The sequence below is a fragment of the Archocentrus centrarchus genome, chromosome 2 (genome assembly GCF_007364275.1).
Source record: "Archocentrus centrarchus isolate MPI-CPG fArcCen1 chromosome 2, fArcCen1, whole genome shotgun sequence".
In the NCBI taxonomy this organism is placed as follows: Eukaryota; Metazoa; Chordata; class Actinopteri; order Cichliformes; family Cichlidae; genus Archocentrus; species Archocentrus centrarchus.
Genome location: NC_044347.1, coordinates 27,996,782 through 28,013,829, shown reverse-complemented (window position 1 = coordinate 28,013,829; position 17,048 = coordinate 27,996,782). Strand labels below are relative to the sequence as shown.

The 17,048-nt window shown below is 38.6% G+C and overlaps 2 protein-coding genes across 5 annotated transcripts in view; one reads left to right on the top strand and one right to left on the bottom strand.

Annotated features, from left to right (window-relative positions):
* The window catches only part of LOC115795826 (sodium-driven chloride bicarbonate exchanger-like), a 63,766-nt gene extending 53,556 nt beyond the window's left edge, over positions 1-10,210 (top strand). For 2 of the 4 annotated variants that reach the window (XM_030751946.1, XM_030751939.1), the window contains exons 16-26: positions 1,972-2,077; positions 2,721-2,882; positions 4,035-4,148; positions 4,450-4,611; positions 4,770-5,021; positions 6,217-6,285; positions 6,390-6,563; positions 6,649-6,771; positions 6,853-6,917; positions 7,499-7,612; positions 8,346-10,210. In XM_030751946.1, coding sequence (XP_030607806.1) covers positions 1,972-2,077; positions 2,721-2,882; positions 4,035-4,148; positions 4,450-4,611; positions 4,770-5,021; positions 6,217-6,285; positions 6,390-6,563; positions 6,649-6,771; positions 6,853-6,917; positions 7,499-7,612; positions 8,346-8,418 — 1,414 coding nt within the window. In that variant the 3' untranslated portion in view covers positions 8,419-10,210. Of the gene's footprint in view, positions 1-1,971; positions 2,078-2,720; positions 2,883-4,034; positions 4,149-4,449; positions 4,612-4,769; positions 5,022-6,216; positions 6,286-6,389; positions 6,564-6,648; positions 6,772-6,852; positions 6,918-7,498; positions 7,613-7,898; positions 7,937-8,345 lie in introns of all 4 variants that reach the window. The other 2 variants (XM_030751955.1, XM_030751963.1) reach the window with 2 other exon arrangements.
* A 1,817-nt stretch (positions 10,211-12,027) lies between these two features.
* LOC115795851 (glucagon-1-like) lies at positions 12,028-14,784 on the bottom strand. The gene is made up of 6 exons (XM_030751973.1): positions 14,701-14,784; positions 14,501-14,601; positions 13,364-13,519; positions 12,872-12,988; positions 12,245-12,388; positions 12,028-12,143 (listed from the first exon to the last, which is right to left on the bottom strand). The coding sequence occupies exons 2-6, from the start codon at positions 14,590-14,592 to the stop codon at positions 12,119-12,121; spliced, it is 534 nt and encodes a 177-aa protein (XP_030607833.1). The 5' UTR covers positions 14,593-14,601; positions 14,701-14,784; the 3' UTR covers positions 12,028-12,118.
* Between the last annotated feature and the right edge of the window lie 2,264 nt (positions 14,785-17,048).

Genomic DNA, 17,048 nt, shown 5'->3' with positions numbered 1-17,048 from the left:
AATCATTTGTATATACTGTACCATAAACTCATCATATCCCTCATTTACTGCCTTTACTTGCTTAAACTTATAAGAATTACATGTACAGATATTAACCTTGGTATATAATACGTGTATAAAAATGCCCGATGTTTCTCTTTTTTGTTCCTATTGTATTGGTTGATTGAAAATCATGAAAATGTTTGATATTCAATACAGATATTAAAAATTTAATGATACTCTATGTCATGAAAGCATGCTAATTATGTGGCATGTGTGCAAAACATGCATACATTGAAACTGATCACCCTGCCTATTAAATAGGTATTATTATTATATTATATTATTATACTCAAGTTTTACTGTATTAAAAAACAGGTTTTTTATAGGAGAAACGAATGAATGGATGGCTTTCAAGTTGAATAAATTGCTTTAAGGTAGGAAAAATAGCACCATGCAAAAGTACAGCTGTTCATTCATTCACACTACTGTGGGGGCGATCCAATATGGCGGCTGTCTGCAGGTTATTTGGCACAGTTGATGACATCACAGGGGCTATTGTGCATTCTGTTTGGTTTGTATTCTGTGGAGAAAACAACCCTAATTCTCAGTTAATTTTTGGCCTCATTAAAACATTTCTTAGTTTCTAGTTTCAGGTCTTTTAATATGGCATGATATTCATTTTGTAAATTATGGCCACATTTAGTTAAAAAACTCAGCTAAGCATGATATGCTTTAGATTATTCAGACTTTATTTTCAATATGGCTAAATTTATTTTTTTTAAATTATTCTAGTTTTACTGTCTTTGAGCAAAGTCAAAGGTGACTGGGTATGCTGAAGTTGCTGGCCAGTGGCAAACAGGTGTGCAGCAGGAGCTAATCTGTGTTTGCATTCTTGGATATGTACAGAGCCATTTTAAGCTGTAACAAATATTTTTCATGGAAAAGGTATTATCTTATCTTTACTATTTAACTCATCCTCTTAAATTGGAGCTGTTGATCCAAATGCTTTTTTTTTTTTTTTTTTTTAAGTTGCTATGTTGAAACAATCTAAAATCAGATAAAGAATTATTTATTTCTGTTCAGTCAAAGATGAAGCACAGCCAATTTCTCTTTAACTTGTCTGTCACACTTTCATGGAGGTTAGAGTAGTTTGCTTTACAAATGATTTGACAAGCTGATAACAAAAGACAATTGAAGACAAAAGCTCACAGGAAACAAAAACGGACACATTTTCTCGATTACAGACACTCATACATCGGTGGATGCAGCTGGGCAGTTTGAGGCTCAGGATCTTGTCCAAGGATACTTTGACACTGCCTCCCCTAATGAATTGCAAATTGGGTCACTGAGTCAACGCTGGAACAGCAGTCGCAAAACTGATTCAAAACTCACTAAGTACTAGGCTTAAAGTAAGGAGAGAAATATTATGAGTTATTATGGAGACTGACCATAAGTAGATGACCTGTTAGAAATATTAAGCACTACAAGCCCTACTCCTGAAGTTAGAAAGCACTACCTTGGAAAGAGGAGTTTAGACCTTAGTCCATATGGTTGAAAGACACTATGTTCTTTTAGAGGTTTCAAGTCCAAAGAAAAGATGCTGTGGTAGAAATATTGCTCATCTCTCGCTGTAGGGTTAGGGTCAAAATCCAATCTGCAGCCTTAAAATATTTATTGGATGGGTTATAGCAACATTATGGAATTTGTATGCATTTACAGTGTAGACTATTTGTCATTTAGTTCCCATTTAGATGCTTTGGTTAGCTAATCACTACAATATCGGTATAGATATTATATATTGTATGTGTATGCACATTTTCTTTTAAATTTCTATACAATTGCTCTGAAGACATTTAGTAGTCACTTAATGACAACAAATATTAAAAGATTCAGGAAGTGCCTGTCAGATGATATTTTATTTTATATCAATATATTTATCTTGATCTGTTGTTATTACTCAAGAAAACTAAATCTATCTGTCCTCCATAGATGTTCTTGTGTGGAGCCCAGGGACCCCAGCAATGAGACTCTGCACTTCTGGGAAGAGAGAAACATCACAGCCTCTCAGGTCAACTGGACCATGCTGGAGGTCAAGGTAAGCACAGCTTGACATCTTTAGGGAGTTATAGCAAAACATCTGCAGATACTGCCTGAAATAATGCCTGATGCTAAGGAGAAGAAAGGCCAAGCCTGGACAGAAACTGCTCATTTAGCAATTAAATCTAGCACCAAAACAAAATGCCTAGAAAGCTGGGGATATCTCTTGCAGTCCTCAGTGTTGTGTTGCACTCAGCCCTCACGTTGCTCCATCAAACGTCATATGACTATACAGGGATTAGAAACACGTGGGCAGGATTTCATAGGATCTAGCTGTGCAGAATAAGGGTGCAGATGCAGTGTGAGGACTCGTGCCACTTAGCAGTCATGCTGTTGGCAGCGTGTTGCATCACTCCTACACATGTTAGATGTAGAAGTCAGGTGAGGCCCCTGCTGTATGCAAATAAATGAATCATGCACTAGAGAGATAGTAAAGAAAATGAGTGGTGAATGTGCCTCATTCTTGGTAGTCAGAATTCTCTAATTCATCACTGACACTGACATCCATCATCACCATCATCCCCACTGTTGCTCTAATAATTTTTATTGGCATCATTATCCCTGCTTTCCACCTTCTTCTTCTTCATCATCATCATCATCATCATCATCATCATCATCACTGTGTCCTCTGGGGCCAGTAGGAGTGCGAGATGTTGCACGGAGAGTTTGAGGGCAGCGCCTGTGGTTCCCATGGCCCCTACATTCCTGACGTCCTCTTCTGGTGCGTGGTCCTGTTCTTCTCCACTGTCTTTATGTCTGCCTTTCTCAAGGAGTTCAAGACAAGCCGCTACTTCCCCACAAAGGTACATATGTTTAACCAACTCATCTGAAATGTTTGTAATTGGTAACTTGTGCTGCCGTCAGTTGGTTGTGTTAGACACAGCAAAAATTCTGCAGTCTTTGTGGGCAGTCTGTACAATTTCTATGATTCATCATTGGGATGACGCTCATGAGCGTGTGTGGCCTGATGCTGCCACACTAATCTGTAGTGTCCTGGCGCCACCTTGTGGTGATTGATGCTACACTGTAGTCTGGATGAAGAACAGTACATCGAGGCCAAAAAAATCAGGTGAAAGATCTGGACACTGTGCTGATAGCTCCCAGCTAATTCAACAAAACAAGCCCCAAAACTGACCCCTTGTCCAATAAATGTCATGAAACAAAATGAGAACAACTAAGACTGGATTGTTTGCAAATGGAAATGAGAAAACAACATTGTCATACACGCACGTTAAGAAGAAAATCAACCAATCCAAAGGATCAAGCAGTCAACCATCAAATCAACAACAAAAAACATAAGAAATTGCTGAACCAAAGTAAAAAGAGAATATAAACAAACACTGAATAGTAATCTTGACTGAATGCATATAAAAGAAATTAATTTATTTTACTAATTTTATTATAACAAGAAATTACTTAGATAAATTACTTCACTGACTCATTGGTGTAATGGCACTATTTACTCTCTAATTTAATTCAACTCATATTGGCTTTTGTAGACTTATTACTCAGTGACGCTAAGGAAATCTCTTAGAGATTTTAAAAGTGGCGAGGGTCTTAAGGGATTAATAAGCTCCTTGTAATATGATGTAATGTATTGGAATACTGACTCAAATGAAACACAAAAATAGGACAAACAATTCTTGCTCTTCAATGAGGCCTCTGTCCGACTGGTCTAATCAGAGTAGACATGACAAAGAATGTATTAAATCTAATACATCAAAGATTCAGTAAAAAGAAATCACCAAAAAATCCCAAAACAATGGCCAAACAAACTATTTTAAAAAAAGACAGGAAAAAAATTGAAAAGTAAAAAAATAAAAAAAGATTTATTACCTGTTCAGAGTAGTTTAAATGAGTAAAGCAGTTACAAACTTGCACAGTAATGCAAGTTGTGCAGATCTTAGTCCTTGTAGCATACTTCTGTCTGAAGAGTGTGTCTTTGTTTCCTGTAGGTGCGGTCCATCATCAGCGACTTTGCCGTCTTCATCACCATCCTCAGTATGGTGTTCATCGATTATGCTGTGGGGATCCCCTCACCTAAATTACAGGTCCCCAATAAGTTCAAAGTAAGTCCATATGAATCTTACATGTCAAAGTTGCTGTTTACATTAAAATCTATTATCTAACCAAGTCCACTGCCCTGTTTTTATGTTTTAATTAAAGTGATCTATATACACATCAAGATATCTTACTTTTGTTTATGCTTCAGCATGTAGTTATTGCACAAATCTTGCAGACAGACAAATAGCACTGATCCACCATCGGCTTCACCAGAGGGGAGGAACGAAGGCACAGAATTGTTTTCATTAATTATTTATATTTAATTATTTTTTTAAATCAAATATTCTTTTTGCTGTCTTTTCTTAGCCAACCAGGGATGACCGTGGCTGGCTTATAAACCCTGTGGGGCCCAACCCCTGGTGGACCACGATCATCACCTTCATTCCTTCTCTGCTCTGCACCATTCTCATCTTTATGGACCAGCAGATCACAGCCGTTATCATCAACAGGAAGGAACACAAACTAAAGGTATTTCATTAATTCAGCTGCTCACACTGATATAGAGAAGCTATTTTAATTGTGGCCTATGTGATGAATTCCTAGAAGCCCCAGGGTTACCTCAACTGTTGCGCTACAACCTAAATCTAAATATCTAAATCCCAGTGTCCTTCATCCTGCCCTTACAGAAAGGTTGTGGCTATCACCTGGATCTGTTTGTGGTCGGGGTGATGCTTGGTGTGTGCTCAGTAATGGGCTTGCCATGGTTCGTAGCAGCCACTGTGCTCTCCATCTCCCACGTGAATAGCCTGAAGCTGGAATCCGAGTGCTCAGCCCCTGGAGAGCAGCCCAAGTTCCTGGGCATTCGAGAGCAGCGCTTCACTGGCCTCATGATCTTTACCCTGATGGGATGCTCTGTCTTCATGACCTCCATGCTGAAGGTAGGGGATAAACAGAAGCCTCTCATTTTCACTATTAGTTCTTAATACTTATAAAAATATTAAAAATGAGTGTTTCTTGAAAAAAAATCACATTGAGGGTATCTTGAGGTGCCAAAAACTGATGAAAAAAATGTGATCAAATGTGAGAGAAAGATCTAGCACCAAATTACAGTACTGTGCGAAAGTCTTGCGCCACTGCTCATTTATTTATATTTTACTTCATAGGAGCCAGAGTTTCTTTTTTAAAACATGGTCTAAAGCAATAATTCTCCAGCAATAATTTTGTTAAGCCCTTCCAAACCACTAACAGAAGACTATAAAACCTAAACATAAATCCTTAGATTTATAGAACAAAGGCTTGCAAAGAAGACATTTGGAAAAAGTCCTTGCTATTTAAAAAGCCTGGCAGACTATTGCTGAACTATCTATTTATCTGGAGCTTTGGTGTTAAGCTTGTTTTCATTACTAGATTTTTTGAGAATTACTGGTTCCTTGTAGAGTCTGCACCAAAACAAAAGTACATTTATGCCATCACTTTTGTGAACAGTTGTATTTGTCCCATATGCCCACAAAACAGACTTAAAATGCACATTTAAAACTGTATTGCTAAGATATTCATTTAAAACAATACTGCCTGAGGCAGTTCTGTCTAATTATAACCGACTGTATGTACTGGGCCACCTACTTGAAACCACATGATGAATTGGTAACTAATTACACCCATATATCCATAGTATGCTCATGAGAAATGTAGCCAGAATTGCAAAGTGCAAAAAAAAAAGGGTGAATGTCTCTCAAGGGGACCCAAAAGGGCAAAATTGCTATGGGCCCCTCATCAGCTAGCCTACAGGTACATGGGTCCCACGTGGGTTTTCTGTGGGCAAGCTCACAGAGGGCTTGCCATGGAAAACCCAAAGGGCAAAACTGTTGTTAGCCTTGTGTGAGCACTCCCACTTGGGGCTCACATGGGGTAAGTGTGGGTTTGCCCTGCCAACACAGCCCCACTGTTCAACCACATCTACCCACTGTAGGCCCACATGGCCGTGATTTGGGGTCACTGACTGTGCTGTAAAAGCATGTAGGTTGAATTCAGCTGAAGGGGAATAGTGACTGTTATGGATGGGCCAAGGGGCTACAGATTCATTTTGAACTAAACTTTAGCTTATCTTGGAAATGCTTTTCTGTCTGTGTCCAGTTTATTCCCATGCCTGTGTTATATGGAGTCTTTCTTTACATGGGGGCTTCCTCGCTCAGAGGCATTCAGGTAAGCTGAAATGTGGACCTGCTATTTTTTTTCTTTTTAGAACAAATAATCCAGAAACACTTTCAGGGGAAATTCTTAATTATCCTTTGTTTGTATCTGTGCAGTTCTTTGACCGTCTGAAACTGTTTGGCATGCCCGCCAAACATCAGCCAGACTTTATCTACCTTCGTCATGTCCCTCTGAGGAAGGTCCATCTCTTTACTATCATCCAGCTCAGCTGCTTGGTCCTCCTCTGGATCATCAAGACCTCCAAAGCTGCCATTGTTTTCCCCATGATGGTAACCTAAGTGTGTTTATGTATGCATATATTTGCGCATCTAATGAATATGACTCCTTGATGTCAGTTTATTTCTGCTGCTCCAGGTCTTGGCCCTAGTGTTTATTCGCAAGTTGCTGGACTTTATTTTCACCAAGAGAGACCTGAGCTGGCTGGATGACCTGATGCCAGAGTGGAAAAAGAAGAAACTAGAGGATGCTGCACAAGAGGTGTGGTAACAGACCACTGTTTAGAAGAACTTTTATGTCTTCACATTTCTGCCACTACAGCAGATTTTTTTCTTCCCGCAGGAGGAACACAGTATTATTGCAGAGGAGGAAGGCATTGTACAAGTGCCACTTGAGGGACACTATAAGTAAGTCTTTTGGATAAGCGCGTGCAGAGTTTGTACATGGATAGTTTCAAACCAAGCCATGCAAATACGTAGGGTTAAGGGTCTAAAGCTAGTGATGGAGTCTGGGATGAGTTAGCCCTCAGAGGGTTAATGCCATCCAAGGAATAATTTGCACAAAATTGTTGTTTGTTAATCATATCCTATTCAATAAATAATGTTTTGGGGTCAGTATTATTTCCTGTCATATAACCTTTCTCTAGACAAAAGAAAGATGAAGTGTCTTTCCTTAATCCAGGTTTTTAATGATGAAGCACAGCAAGAACAGAGCAAATTACCAACTTGCGGCCTGCATTTTGGTTATGCTTTTTTATTTATATAAATCAGTCTCCAAATTCTCTGTTTTGCTCTGATAAAATAATGAGTGGACGTATGTTTTACCTAAGCTGTTACCAGTATTGTGGATATACTCTATGTGACCTTATTCATAGCACCATCTTTAGCGAGTGCAGACATACCTATTGTGTATATGCTTATGCTACATTTGAGAAAAGCTCATACAGTCAGTGAAATTATGTTTTATTTTCTGCAATGCGTCTTTGAAGGAGTGACCCAGCCACAGTAAACATCACTGATGAAATGTCCAAAGGGTCTTTTGGGAATGTGTGGAAGAGTGTCAACCCTGCTGAGAGTGCTAAGAAGGAACCAAGCGCTAAAAGGTTAGCCACGTATTTACATTACTCAGATTTCCAGTTCTCCCATACAGCAGAGAACAAATACAACGTATTGATCAAGATCCTAAGTAGGCTCCTACAAGTTTCAAATCTCAAAAGGTTTGGGAAAGCAGCAGTGGCAGGTGTTTATTTTTAAGGAATATTTACTTTTCCCAAGAAGCTGACAAGCTAGTGTGTTTGTTTAGGAGCAGTCCTGCCCTTGCAGATTTCCCACTGAGCAGACTAACATAGAATTTCCTGCCTGCCTTTCTCATTTCATCCCACCCCTAAGCTCCCCTTCCTAACCTCTCAGAAGCTGATATCCCAAAGGTAAGCAGTTCTGAGGTGGCCCCTTTGGCATGGAGAGTCTCATCCTAAATGTTGTTAATACTTATTGTTGCACGATGAATGTACCCAGCAAGTTCTGATTCGGGTGATGGAATAATGGCTGTTGAATTGGATTGACAGCATGGCTTAGGTGTGCATGTTATTCACTCCTGTTTTGTTGATGCCAAATGTGGCCCTGGCATGCTGTATTAGTTGTAAATTAATAGCAGTGTGTCTCATTTACTAGTCACTGTATTTGAAAGATATTGAGAGGTTGGAGTAGACTGCTATAAAACTGTATGAGAGAAATTTGCATGCATGCATGCATGGCAGTGAAATTCTCTTTTACACTTTTAACTCTTTGTAATATTTTTTATTTGGTTTAAATTCCCCCCCCCCCCCCCCCGTGCAGTTCCAGAAGCAGCGAAAAGCGTCACAAACGGCGGAGGCATGACAAGAGCTTGGACAGGGAGACAAGTTTGTGATGACACATACTGGCAAAACCACTGTGCTGTCAACCAGTAAATCAACAAACAAGTATACCGTGCCACACTCAGCCACCTTTGTACTGTGCTACACTGTGTTTTTTTGTCATGTAAGTCTTTGTGTAAGTCGTGTAAAACAAAGAATATTTATTAGAAACTGTATTAACGAGAGGAAAGTGAGACACGCCTGTGTTCTTTTTTCTGTGTATATCAGTATTTGGTGATACCAGCAACAGAAGGATGCCAGAATCATGACACCTACAGTAACTGCTGTGTCTATGGGCCAATTTAGGAACAATTTTAAACAATTTTTAAACTTTATTTTATTTGTATTTTGTATGTTTTTATATTTTTCCAACAACTACATGTTGTCCTTTTAACAAGGCTACAGCAAACCACAAAATAATTGATTCTATGTGGAGCATTTAATGCTGCTATTGTATCTAGCGCCTCACAATACAATAGACTGAAAAAGTAGATATTTGCCAATTTAATCTATAGTACTGGTATCTAAAAGAGTTGGCTATATAGCAAAAAGTAATTTTTTTGGAAGTATTAAATATACATTTTATATATGATATATATCTTAATGTTTTTGTGACGGTGACCACTCATATCTTTTCCATTGCTGTTTCACATATAAATTTCTCTCCTCTAGCAAAAAGCATTTCCCCAGAAACTTAAAGAAATAGTTTGACTTAGAATTAGCTTTGTTGCTGAGAGTCGGATGAAGGGACTGACCTAAATATGAAGCTAAATCCAGCATCTAGTTGACTTAGCTTAGCATAGATAGTGAAAATAATGAAACAGTTATCATGGTTCTGTTTAAAAAATAACCAAAAAACAAAAAAAAAAGATTGCTAACTCACATTTTGCATCTTACTTCTTAATTTGTATATAAATTAAAGTGTAAAAACAACACTTTTGGTTTTACTATTCCTTGCTAGCAATTGCGTCATATTAATTGCTCACAGGAACAGTCATCCATCCTTTGATCTAACTCTCAGAAACAAACAAAAAAATAAAATAAAAGTATTTTCTCATTTCTTTCAGTGAGATTTTTTTGGGGGGGGGGCTTTTTTGCAAAATCATGTTTTCAAGCTAGCATGGTAGTATAGTTTGGGAACTTTTTACTGTCTTGCTATTTGGCCTTGGCTTTTGCCTCAAATTGGACAATGCTGAACTTTTGAGTAACTGTACAGAAAGCTCCATGTTTTCCACTTGCGTACTCTTTGCCATCCTGTCAGTAAGTGTCATCCATGGACATGTGATCTCCTCTCCAAACGACCCTCAGTGTGTTACATCTGAAGCTAATTGTTTCTTTAAAAAATAAAAAAAAAAACACCTGCATGCCGGAGAAACACTGACTGTCTTGCTGCAGGACCATGGTTCTAGAAATGCAATAATACCTTTTTCTGGGAAGGGCAACATGTAATAACAGTAAAGAGTCTAAACAATGTATAATACATAGAATATTTTATCCATGTAAAATGTAACTTATATATTACTAGCATTAAGTCAGTGTTGAATTCTGATTTTTCTTGTAGATGTTATTTTCCCATTGTCTAACTGATGGTTCTTAGTTGATTAGAGAAACTAATAATGGGTCAAAATTATATTGGTATCATTGACCACTTCTGTGTGGAATTCTGCCTTAAATTTGGTAGTACTAGCTGTATACTTTCTGTTAGATAATTTAAGCCACCTGTATAAATAACAATCAGCTCATTCTTCACTTGTAATTTGTTTCATGAGAATGAGAAAGAGAGAGAGAGAGTGCAAATAAAGACATTAAACTGCAGGAATGCTGTGGATTTATTTTTTTCTCACTCCTTGCCAACATGGATGTCAAAGGTCAGTGAGCAGTAACTCAAGGACATTTTGGTGGCCCCTCGGTGGTGAATTGGAGGCACAACGGCTCAATGTGGAGAGTTTCACTAGTCACTGTGCTAACGCACATGCTAACACTTCCTTGTTCCACTGTGAGAATTAATCTGATGTTCAACATCTGTTCTGCTTGACTTTTCCACCCAGGTCGTTTGCTCCCCACGTGTCATGACCCCACAGTTTGAGAAACACTGCCTTAGCAAGACCTTCCATAACACGAGCAGCACACTCACCAACCACTTTGTTAGGTACACCTTCCTAGGACTGGGTTGGGCCCCCTTTTACCTTCAGAATGACCTTAATTCTTTGTAGCACAGCTTCAACAAGGTGCTGGAAAACGTTTGGTCCATACTGACACGATGGCATCACACAGTTGCTGCAGATGTGTTGGCTGCACATCCTATTCCATCACATCCCAAAGTTGCTGTACTGGATTGAGATCTGCTGAGTGTGGATGCCATTTGAGTACAGTGAACTCAGTGTCATGTTCCAGAAACCAGTTTGAGATTATTTGAGGTTTGTGGCATTATGTGCCATCCTGCTGGAGGCAGCCATTAGAAGATAGGTACAGTGGGTACATAAAGGGATGGCCATGGTCAGCAACAATACTCAGGTAAGCTCATTTGTAATAAAAGACCCAAAGTGTGGAACATATCCCCCACACCATCAACACCACCGCCTGCCTGAACAAGACAGGATGGATCCATGCTTTCATGTTAACACCAAATTTGGACCCTACCATCTGAACGTTGCAGCAGAAATCAAGACTGATCAGACCAGCAAATGTTTTTTTTTTTTTTTTTTTTTCCCAGTCTTCTGTAGTCCAATTTTGGTGGGTGTTTTCACCAAGAGTTACTGAGAGATATTTTCTCTTTTTTGGACCATTCTCTGTAAACCCTGGAAATTGTTGTGTGGGAAAACCCCGTTTTTTTTTTCTCAGTTTCTGAAACACTTAGACCAGCCTGTCTGGCACCAACAACCATAGCAACCATTTAACGTGGCTTAAATCAGATTTCTTCCCCAGTCTGATGCATTAGCCAGAGCTAATGCTTCCTGATACAACCCTCCCATTTATCTGGGCTTGGGACCAGCACAAACTGGGGATCCAGCGTGTTAACCACTCGTCTCTTGATACTTAAGTTAATGTTTCTCACAAAAGTTTTCTCAAACATAATTAACTTTTTACATCTTTACATATTAAGATTTTGAAGTGGGTACAAAATAGCAGCTTATATGAGCTCATAATTACAATTAATTTTAATATTTTAATACTTTTAAGTGTTATCTAATTGTACTTACACAGTTTTACTGAACTAATCTATAAATACAGATGAATCTGGATACTTCCACAACCACATAATGCAATCTACCTCAATGCAATCTAATCCATTTTCTATGAAGCTCATCTGTGACACCTATGTTTGCAATATCAAATAGGACTAAAGCTGCAAACCAACTATGACTGAAAAACTTTATTTTGCAGAGCAGATTATTAATATTCAATGACAATCATAAATTACACTTGCTTTCCATAGGTCTACCTGAGATTGAGCTTTTTTGTGTTCTTGTTTTCATGCTAAAAATATAGAAAATAATTTAAATTCATAGAAAATCTCATTTCTTCTCTGGTGTCCTGTAAATTCTGTGGAAGAAGTTTTGTGTCTTTGCATTACATTCACAATAAATTAAAAACAAAACAAAACAAAAACTTAAATATTGTTTTGGCGTTACATCATGCAAAGCAGTATGGCTTCCTATTCCTCCCGTATATGGCTTTGTTTGCAGCATGCAGGGGGAGCCCTTGACCAGACTCTCATTCATCTGCTTGTCTTTTCTTACTGCAAAGAAGAAAAATCACAGTCATGCCAGTGCTCAGCCAGTAAAAACAGACCTCTAACCTCCAGCATTTATCAAATCAGCCATGATGAATTGATGTTACCTTTCCCCTGAAGACTTGGAAGTCATGACCCAGAGTAAATATTCCTTGGCAGCGATGGAATCCAGCACCTTGTTCACATCACTGGTGAAGCTTCCATCTACATGCCTCTTGTTGAATGTTTCACCCCGCCTTTCCATTTCAGATCTGAGTATGTACACAGGCAAACAATTTAAACACTGCCCCATAAAGATCAGTAACCCCACAATGTGGAAACCTGCCAATTCAGCTGTAATATTTGATCCGTACCGGAACAATCATCAGTTTTTCCTTTTGATTATTTTCATCATAACGGAAGAGAGTGTTTTAATGTAATCACATCAAGATTGCATCATCGTCTGTTTGCATGTTTGATGTCTCATTGTACAGTGTGGTAAGATATGATCAACACAGTGGAAAAGTTCATGTGATTTATTTTAGCACAATCACAAGGAATGCTAAGAAAAAAAAGCAAAGGAGGGGGGGGGGGGGGGGGGGGGGGAGGATGAAGAAGCAACAAGAATCAGCAGATTAGCTCAAGTTCTCTCATTTTCTGTCATCATCACGGTGGAATCAGACACAGGCAGGCCGCTTTAGGGGGTTTTGATACTGTAGGAGGAGATGGACGAGAAGGAAGCGGGGACAGCCTACTCTCTTCGGACTTGTCCAGACTTGAGCTTGGCAACAAAGTCTTTGATTGCCTGGTCCTTCAGGTAGGAGCTTACATCGCTGGTGAAAGTGCCGTCTGCATGGCGCTTCTCGGCAGCACTAAAAAAACACAGACACATAACACTTTATACATATATATTTTTTAATACTACAATTGTAACAATATTCTTACGATTTATCTCCTGACCTTTGGAGGGGGCCAGGCTCTAGTTTGAGAACCAAAGTGTATATAAAGTAAATGGTACACTGCTTACACATTGATGCATCAGCATTATATCACATGATAATATCTCAAACACAGGTGGGATTTTCTTTCATACCTACACTACTTTACTTTAAGCATTATGTTGGATCACATTGTGTTTTGCTTATGGAATTGAACACTACTCAACTAGTACTCTTAGCCACTTCAAAAGCTCAGTTCTAGTGCTCTGAGCCAGAGCTTTCTGTTGTCATGAGTGTTTTCACACTCACCCACTCCTCTTGTTGTTCATCAGCCACCGAACAAAGTCCTGTGCCTTCCTGTCCTCCAGATATTTGCTGTAGTCATTCGAGAAAGTTCCCTCTGAGTGTCTCTTCATGCTCAGCAGCTCCACAGGCTCGTCGGTTAATGTGTCGTCTGCCTCAAAACTGCAGCAGGGAGAACAAAGTAGGTACCAGTGAAGCATTTCCATGGCATCTACAGATTCAAAGATTCACATCTAGCATGAAGACTGTGGTGCGTTATTTTCCAGATTTAGAATATAAATCCTCTATATTTTTCATATGAATTTTTTTTAAATTAACTAAATAATTTCAAAGTATAAAATTTATGAGTATTATATTGGTGATGCCCAGTTTGTTATGTCTTAACAGCAGTGGCTGAAAACTCTAATCGTCATTAAGAATGTCACACTAATAGAGTAGAAAATGAGAATTAAAAGAAAGATGTTTTCATGCAGTACGCATATCCTTTGTCCTTCTCTTTAAATCCTGCATTATGTATCACTTGTTTCACTAAGAATTATATGTCTAATACACAAAATCAAAAACAACATGGATCCAGAAAAAAATGTTCACCTATATATATATATATATATATATATATATATATATATATATATATATATATATATATATATATATATATATATATATATATATATATATTTCAGCCTGTGACATGGACATGGTCAGTGAATTCTTCCTGATCAGGAGACGTTAATATGAAGGCTGCCTTCAGCTTTCAGGCCCCTCTACTATGGAACCAGATCCCAGTGTGGATTCAGGAGATAGACACTCTCTACTTTTAAGATTAGGCTTAAAACTTTCCTTTTGATAAAACTTATAGTTAGGGCTGGATTGGATGACCCTGAACCATCCCTTAGTTATTCTATAATAGACTTAGGACTAGGAAGCTTCACATGAAACATTGAGTGTTTCTTGCTCCATGTGTGATAATACACCACTTCTATATTTAATGATTTGCAATTATTAAACTCTGACTTTCTGTCCCATAGTTTCCTGTCCTGTCTCTCTCCTCTTCTCTTTCCCCTCCCTAAACTGAACTTGTGGTTTTTGTAATACAGGGGTACTAAAATAGCTTTATGTTAAATAAGTCTTTCATTGTACCTTAGGCTGTCGTCATGCACAGGAACCTGCCAGCTGCTCTGGACAAAGCCGAGGACCAGAAGGATGCCAGCCAGGGAGTGAATGCTTTTCATGGTTGTAACCTGTAACAGGGGACAACACAAAAAATGAAATTAAACAAAACAAACAAACAAAGACTCAATGGCTTGAATGGTTTAAGGCAAAGTAGTAGGCAAACTCACCTTTTCTTCTTTCTTTTCAAACAACAGCTGTTAGTTCCACTGCTTGTTGCTGGTGTCTGTAGCTAACCACCCTCTCTCACTATGCAGCCTTATATATTGAAAGCGGAGCTACATAGGTGGGTCATTTTCCCCACTCTTAGAGTAACAGTCCCACCGGTTACTCTAAACCTATTAGACACACCCATTACACACAGGGCCTGTTGACTGAATAGATGAACCAACCATTTGCTCATGAAGGAAAGGTGCCGTTCATGCGTGATGACAGGTGGTCTTTCGGTGTTAAGATCAAACAACCGCAGCTCATCCTGTCAAACAGAAAGTTGGGGAGATGCTTTAATGCGCTACTGTGTCATCATGATCGGAAGTGATACGTGTGCTGTCATAACTGGAAGGTGTTTGTGGATTCTTCCGATCAGAATCGAAAGATTGGAAATATTGATTTTTTTTTTCTTTTGCATCAGTTGCAGGTATCACTGTTTAACAAGGCCCACTATTTGCTAAAGTTCAATATGCACATATGCTTACTGCTGCTACAGTAAATGACTGTCACACATACGGCTGTGCCAGATATCTAATATGCTGGATGTTAAGGTTTATCAGTACAGGATCAGGGCTGAAAGTTTTCACTTTGACACATTTAATTTCAGTGACTTTATTCTGACACTGAGTGTTGACCCGCCAAATACAATATTTTTTAGGGCATTCAGTTCAGTTCAGTTTTATTTATATAGCACCAAAAACAAATCACCTCAAGGTGCTTTATATTGTGAGGTAGAGAACCTACAATGACAGAACCAGGCTCAGGGAGGGGCAGCCATCGGCCGTAACTGGTTTGGGGTGAGGGGAGAGAGACAGGACAAAAGACACACTGTAGAAGAGATCCAGAGATTAATAATAATTAATGATTAAATGCAGGGTGATATATAAACACACAGAGAGTGAAAAGAGGTGAGTGAAGAAGAAACACTCAGTGCATCATGGGAACTCCCCCAGCAGCCTAGGCATATAGCAGCATAACTAAGGGAGGGCTCAGGGTCAGCCCTAACTATAAGCTTTATCAAAAAGGAAAGTTTTAATCGTAATCTTAAAAATAGAGAGACTGTCTATTTCCTGAATCCAAATTGGGAGCTGGTCCCACAGAAGAGGGGCTTGAAAGCTGAAGGCTAAGCCAGCATTCTGAGAGCGAAGTGCTCTATTGGGGTGGTCCGGTACTATGAGGTCTCTAAGATAAGATGGGGCCTGATTATTCAAGACCCTGTATGTGAGAAGATAGATTTTAAATTGAATTTTTATTTAACTGTAGGACATATCTTTGTCAAAAATGACGATTACTCACAGTGTTACTGGAGGCCAAGACAATGCCATCCAGAATAAATATCTGGTTAAACATCATGTTTCTAGGGCTGAGTACAATAACTTGTGTTTTATCTAAATTTAAGATGAAATTAGAGGTCGTCCAGGCCTTTATGTCCTTAAGACATTCCTGCACTTTAACTAATTGATGTGTGTCATCTGGCGTTATGGAGAGATAAAGCTGGATATCATCTGCATAGCACTGAAAATGTACACCATGTCTTCTAATAATACTGCCTAAGGGAAGCATGTATAATGGAAATGGAAATTGTCATAGAAACAAAACCTGTGGAAGTTCATAATTAATCTTAGTGTGTGAAGAAGACTCACAATTCGGACTCTATTAGATAGACATGACTCCACTCACTAGTATTGAATGCTGTACTGAGATCAAGATCATGTGTAACCTTCACTAATACTGTTTCTGTACTGTGATGAATTTTAAATCCTGATTGAAACACTTCAAGTAAACCATTCCTCTGCAGATGATCAGTTAGCTGCTTTACAACTACTGGTGAATGAACTAGTTCTTATATAGCGCTTTTCTACTCTGTTTGAGCACTCAAAGCACTTATACAACATGTTTACATTTACCCCATTCATATAAGCACTTCCATGATTTACTAAGCTAAGTGCTTTTATTATCTAACATTCACACTCCAACACTTGCATCAGAAAGCAACTTGGGGTTAAGTATCTTGCCCAAGGATACATTGACATGCAGCCTAAAGTAGCCAGGAATTGAACCGCTGACCTTCCGATTGGTAGGTGACCTGCTCTACCTCCTGAGCTACAGCCACCCCAACTCTTTCAAGATTTTTTGAGATAAATGGAAGATTGCAGAGAGAAAGAGTCTAAATAAATATCAGTTGTATTGAAAGTAGCTGTACACAAAGATATGTCAACAAGATGGTTATGAGTAATTTTTTCTTTAATAGTTAAAATTTTATTTGTAAAGAAATTCATGAAGTTATTACTAGATAAGGATAGAATTC

Coding starts and splice junctions, on each gene's coding strand:
- LOC115795851 (XM_030751973.1), bottom strand. CDS start 14,592: ATGAAAAGCATTCACTCCCTGGCTGGCATCCTTCTGGTCCTCGGCTTT. Junction 13,520..14,500: donor GTGCATGACGACAGCCTAAG/GTACAATGAAAG, acceptor TCCCTGCTGCAG/TTTTGAGGCAGACGACACAT. Junction 12,389..12,871: donor TCTGGACAAGTCCGAAGAGA/GTAGGCTGTCCC, acceptor GTACATACTCAG/ATCTGAAATGGAAAGGCGGG.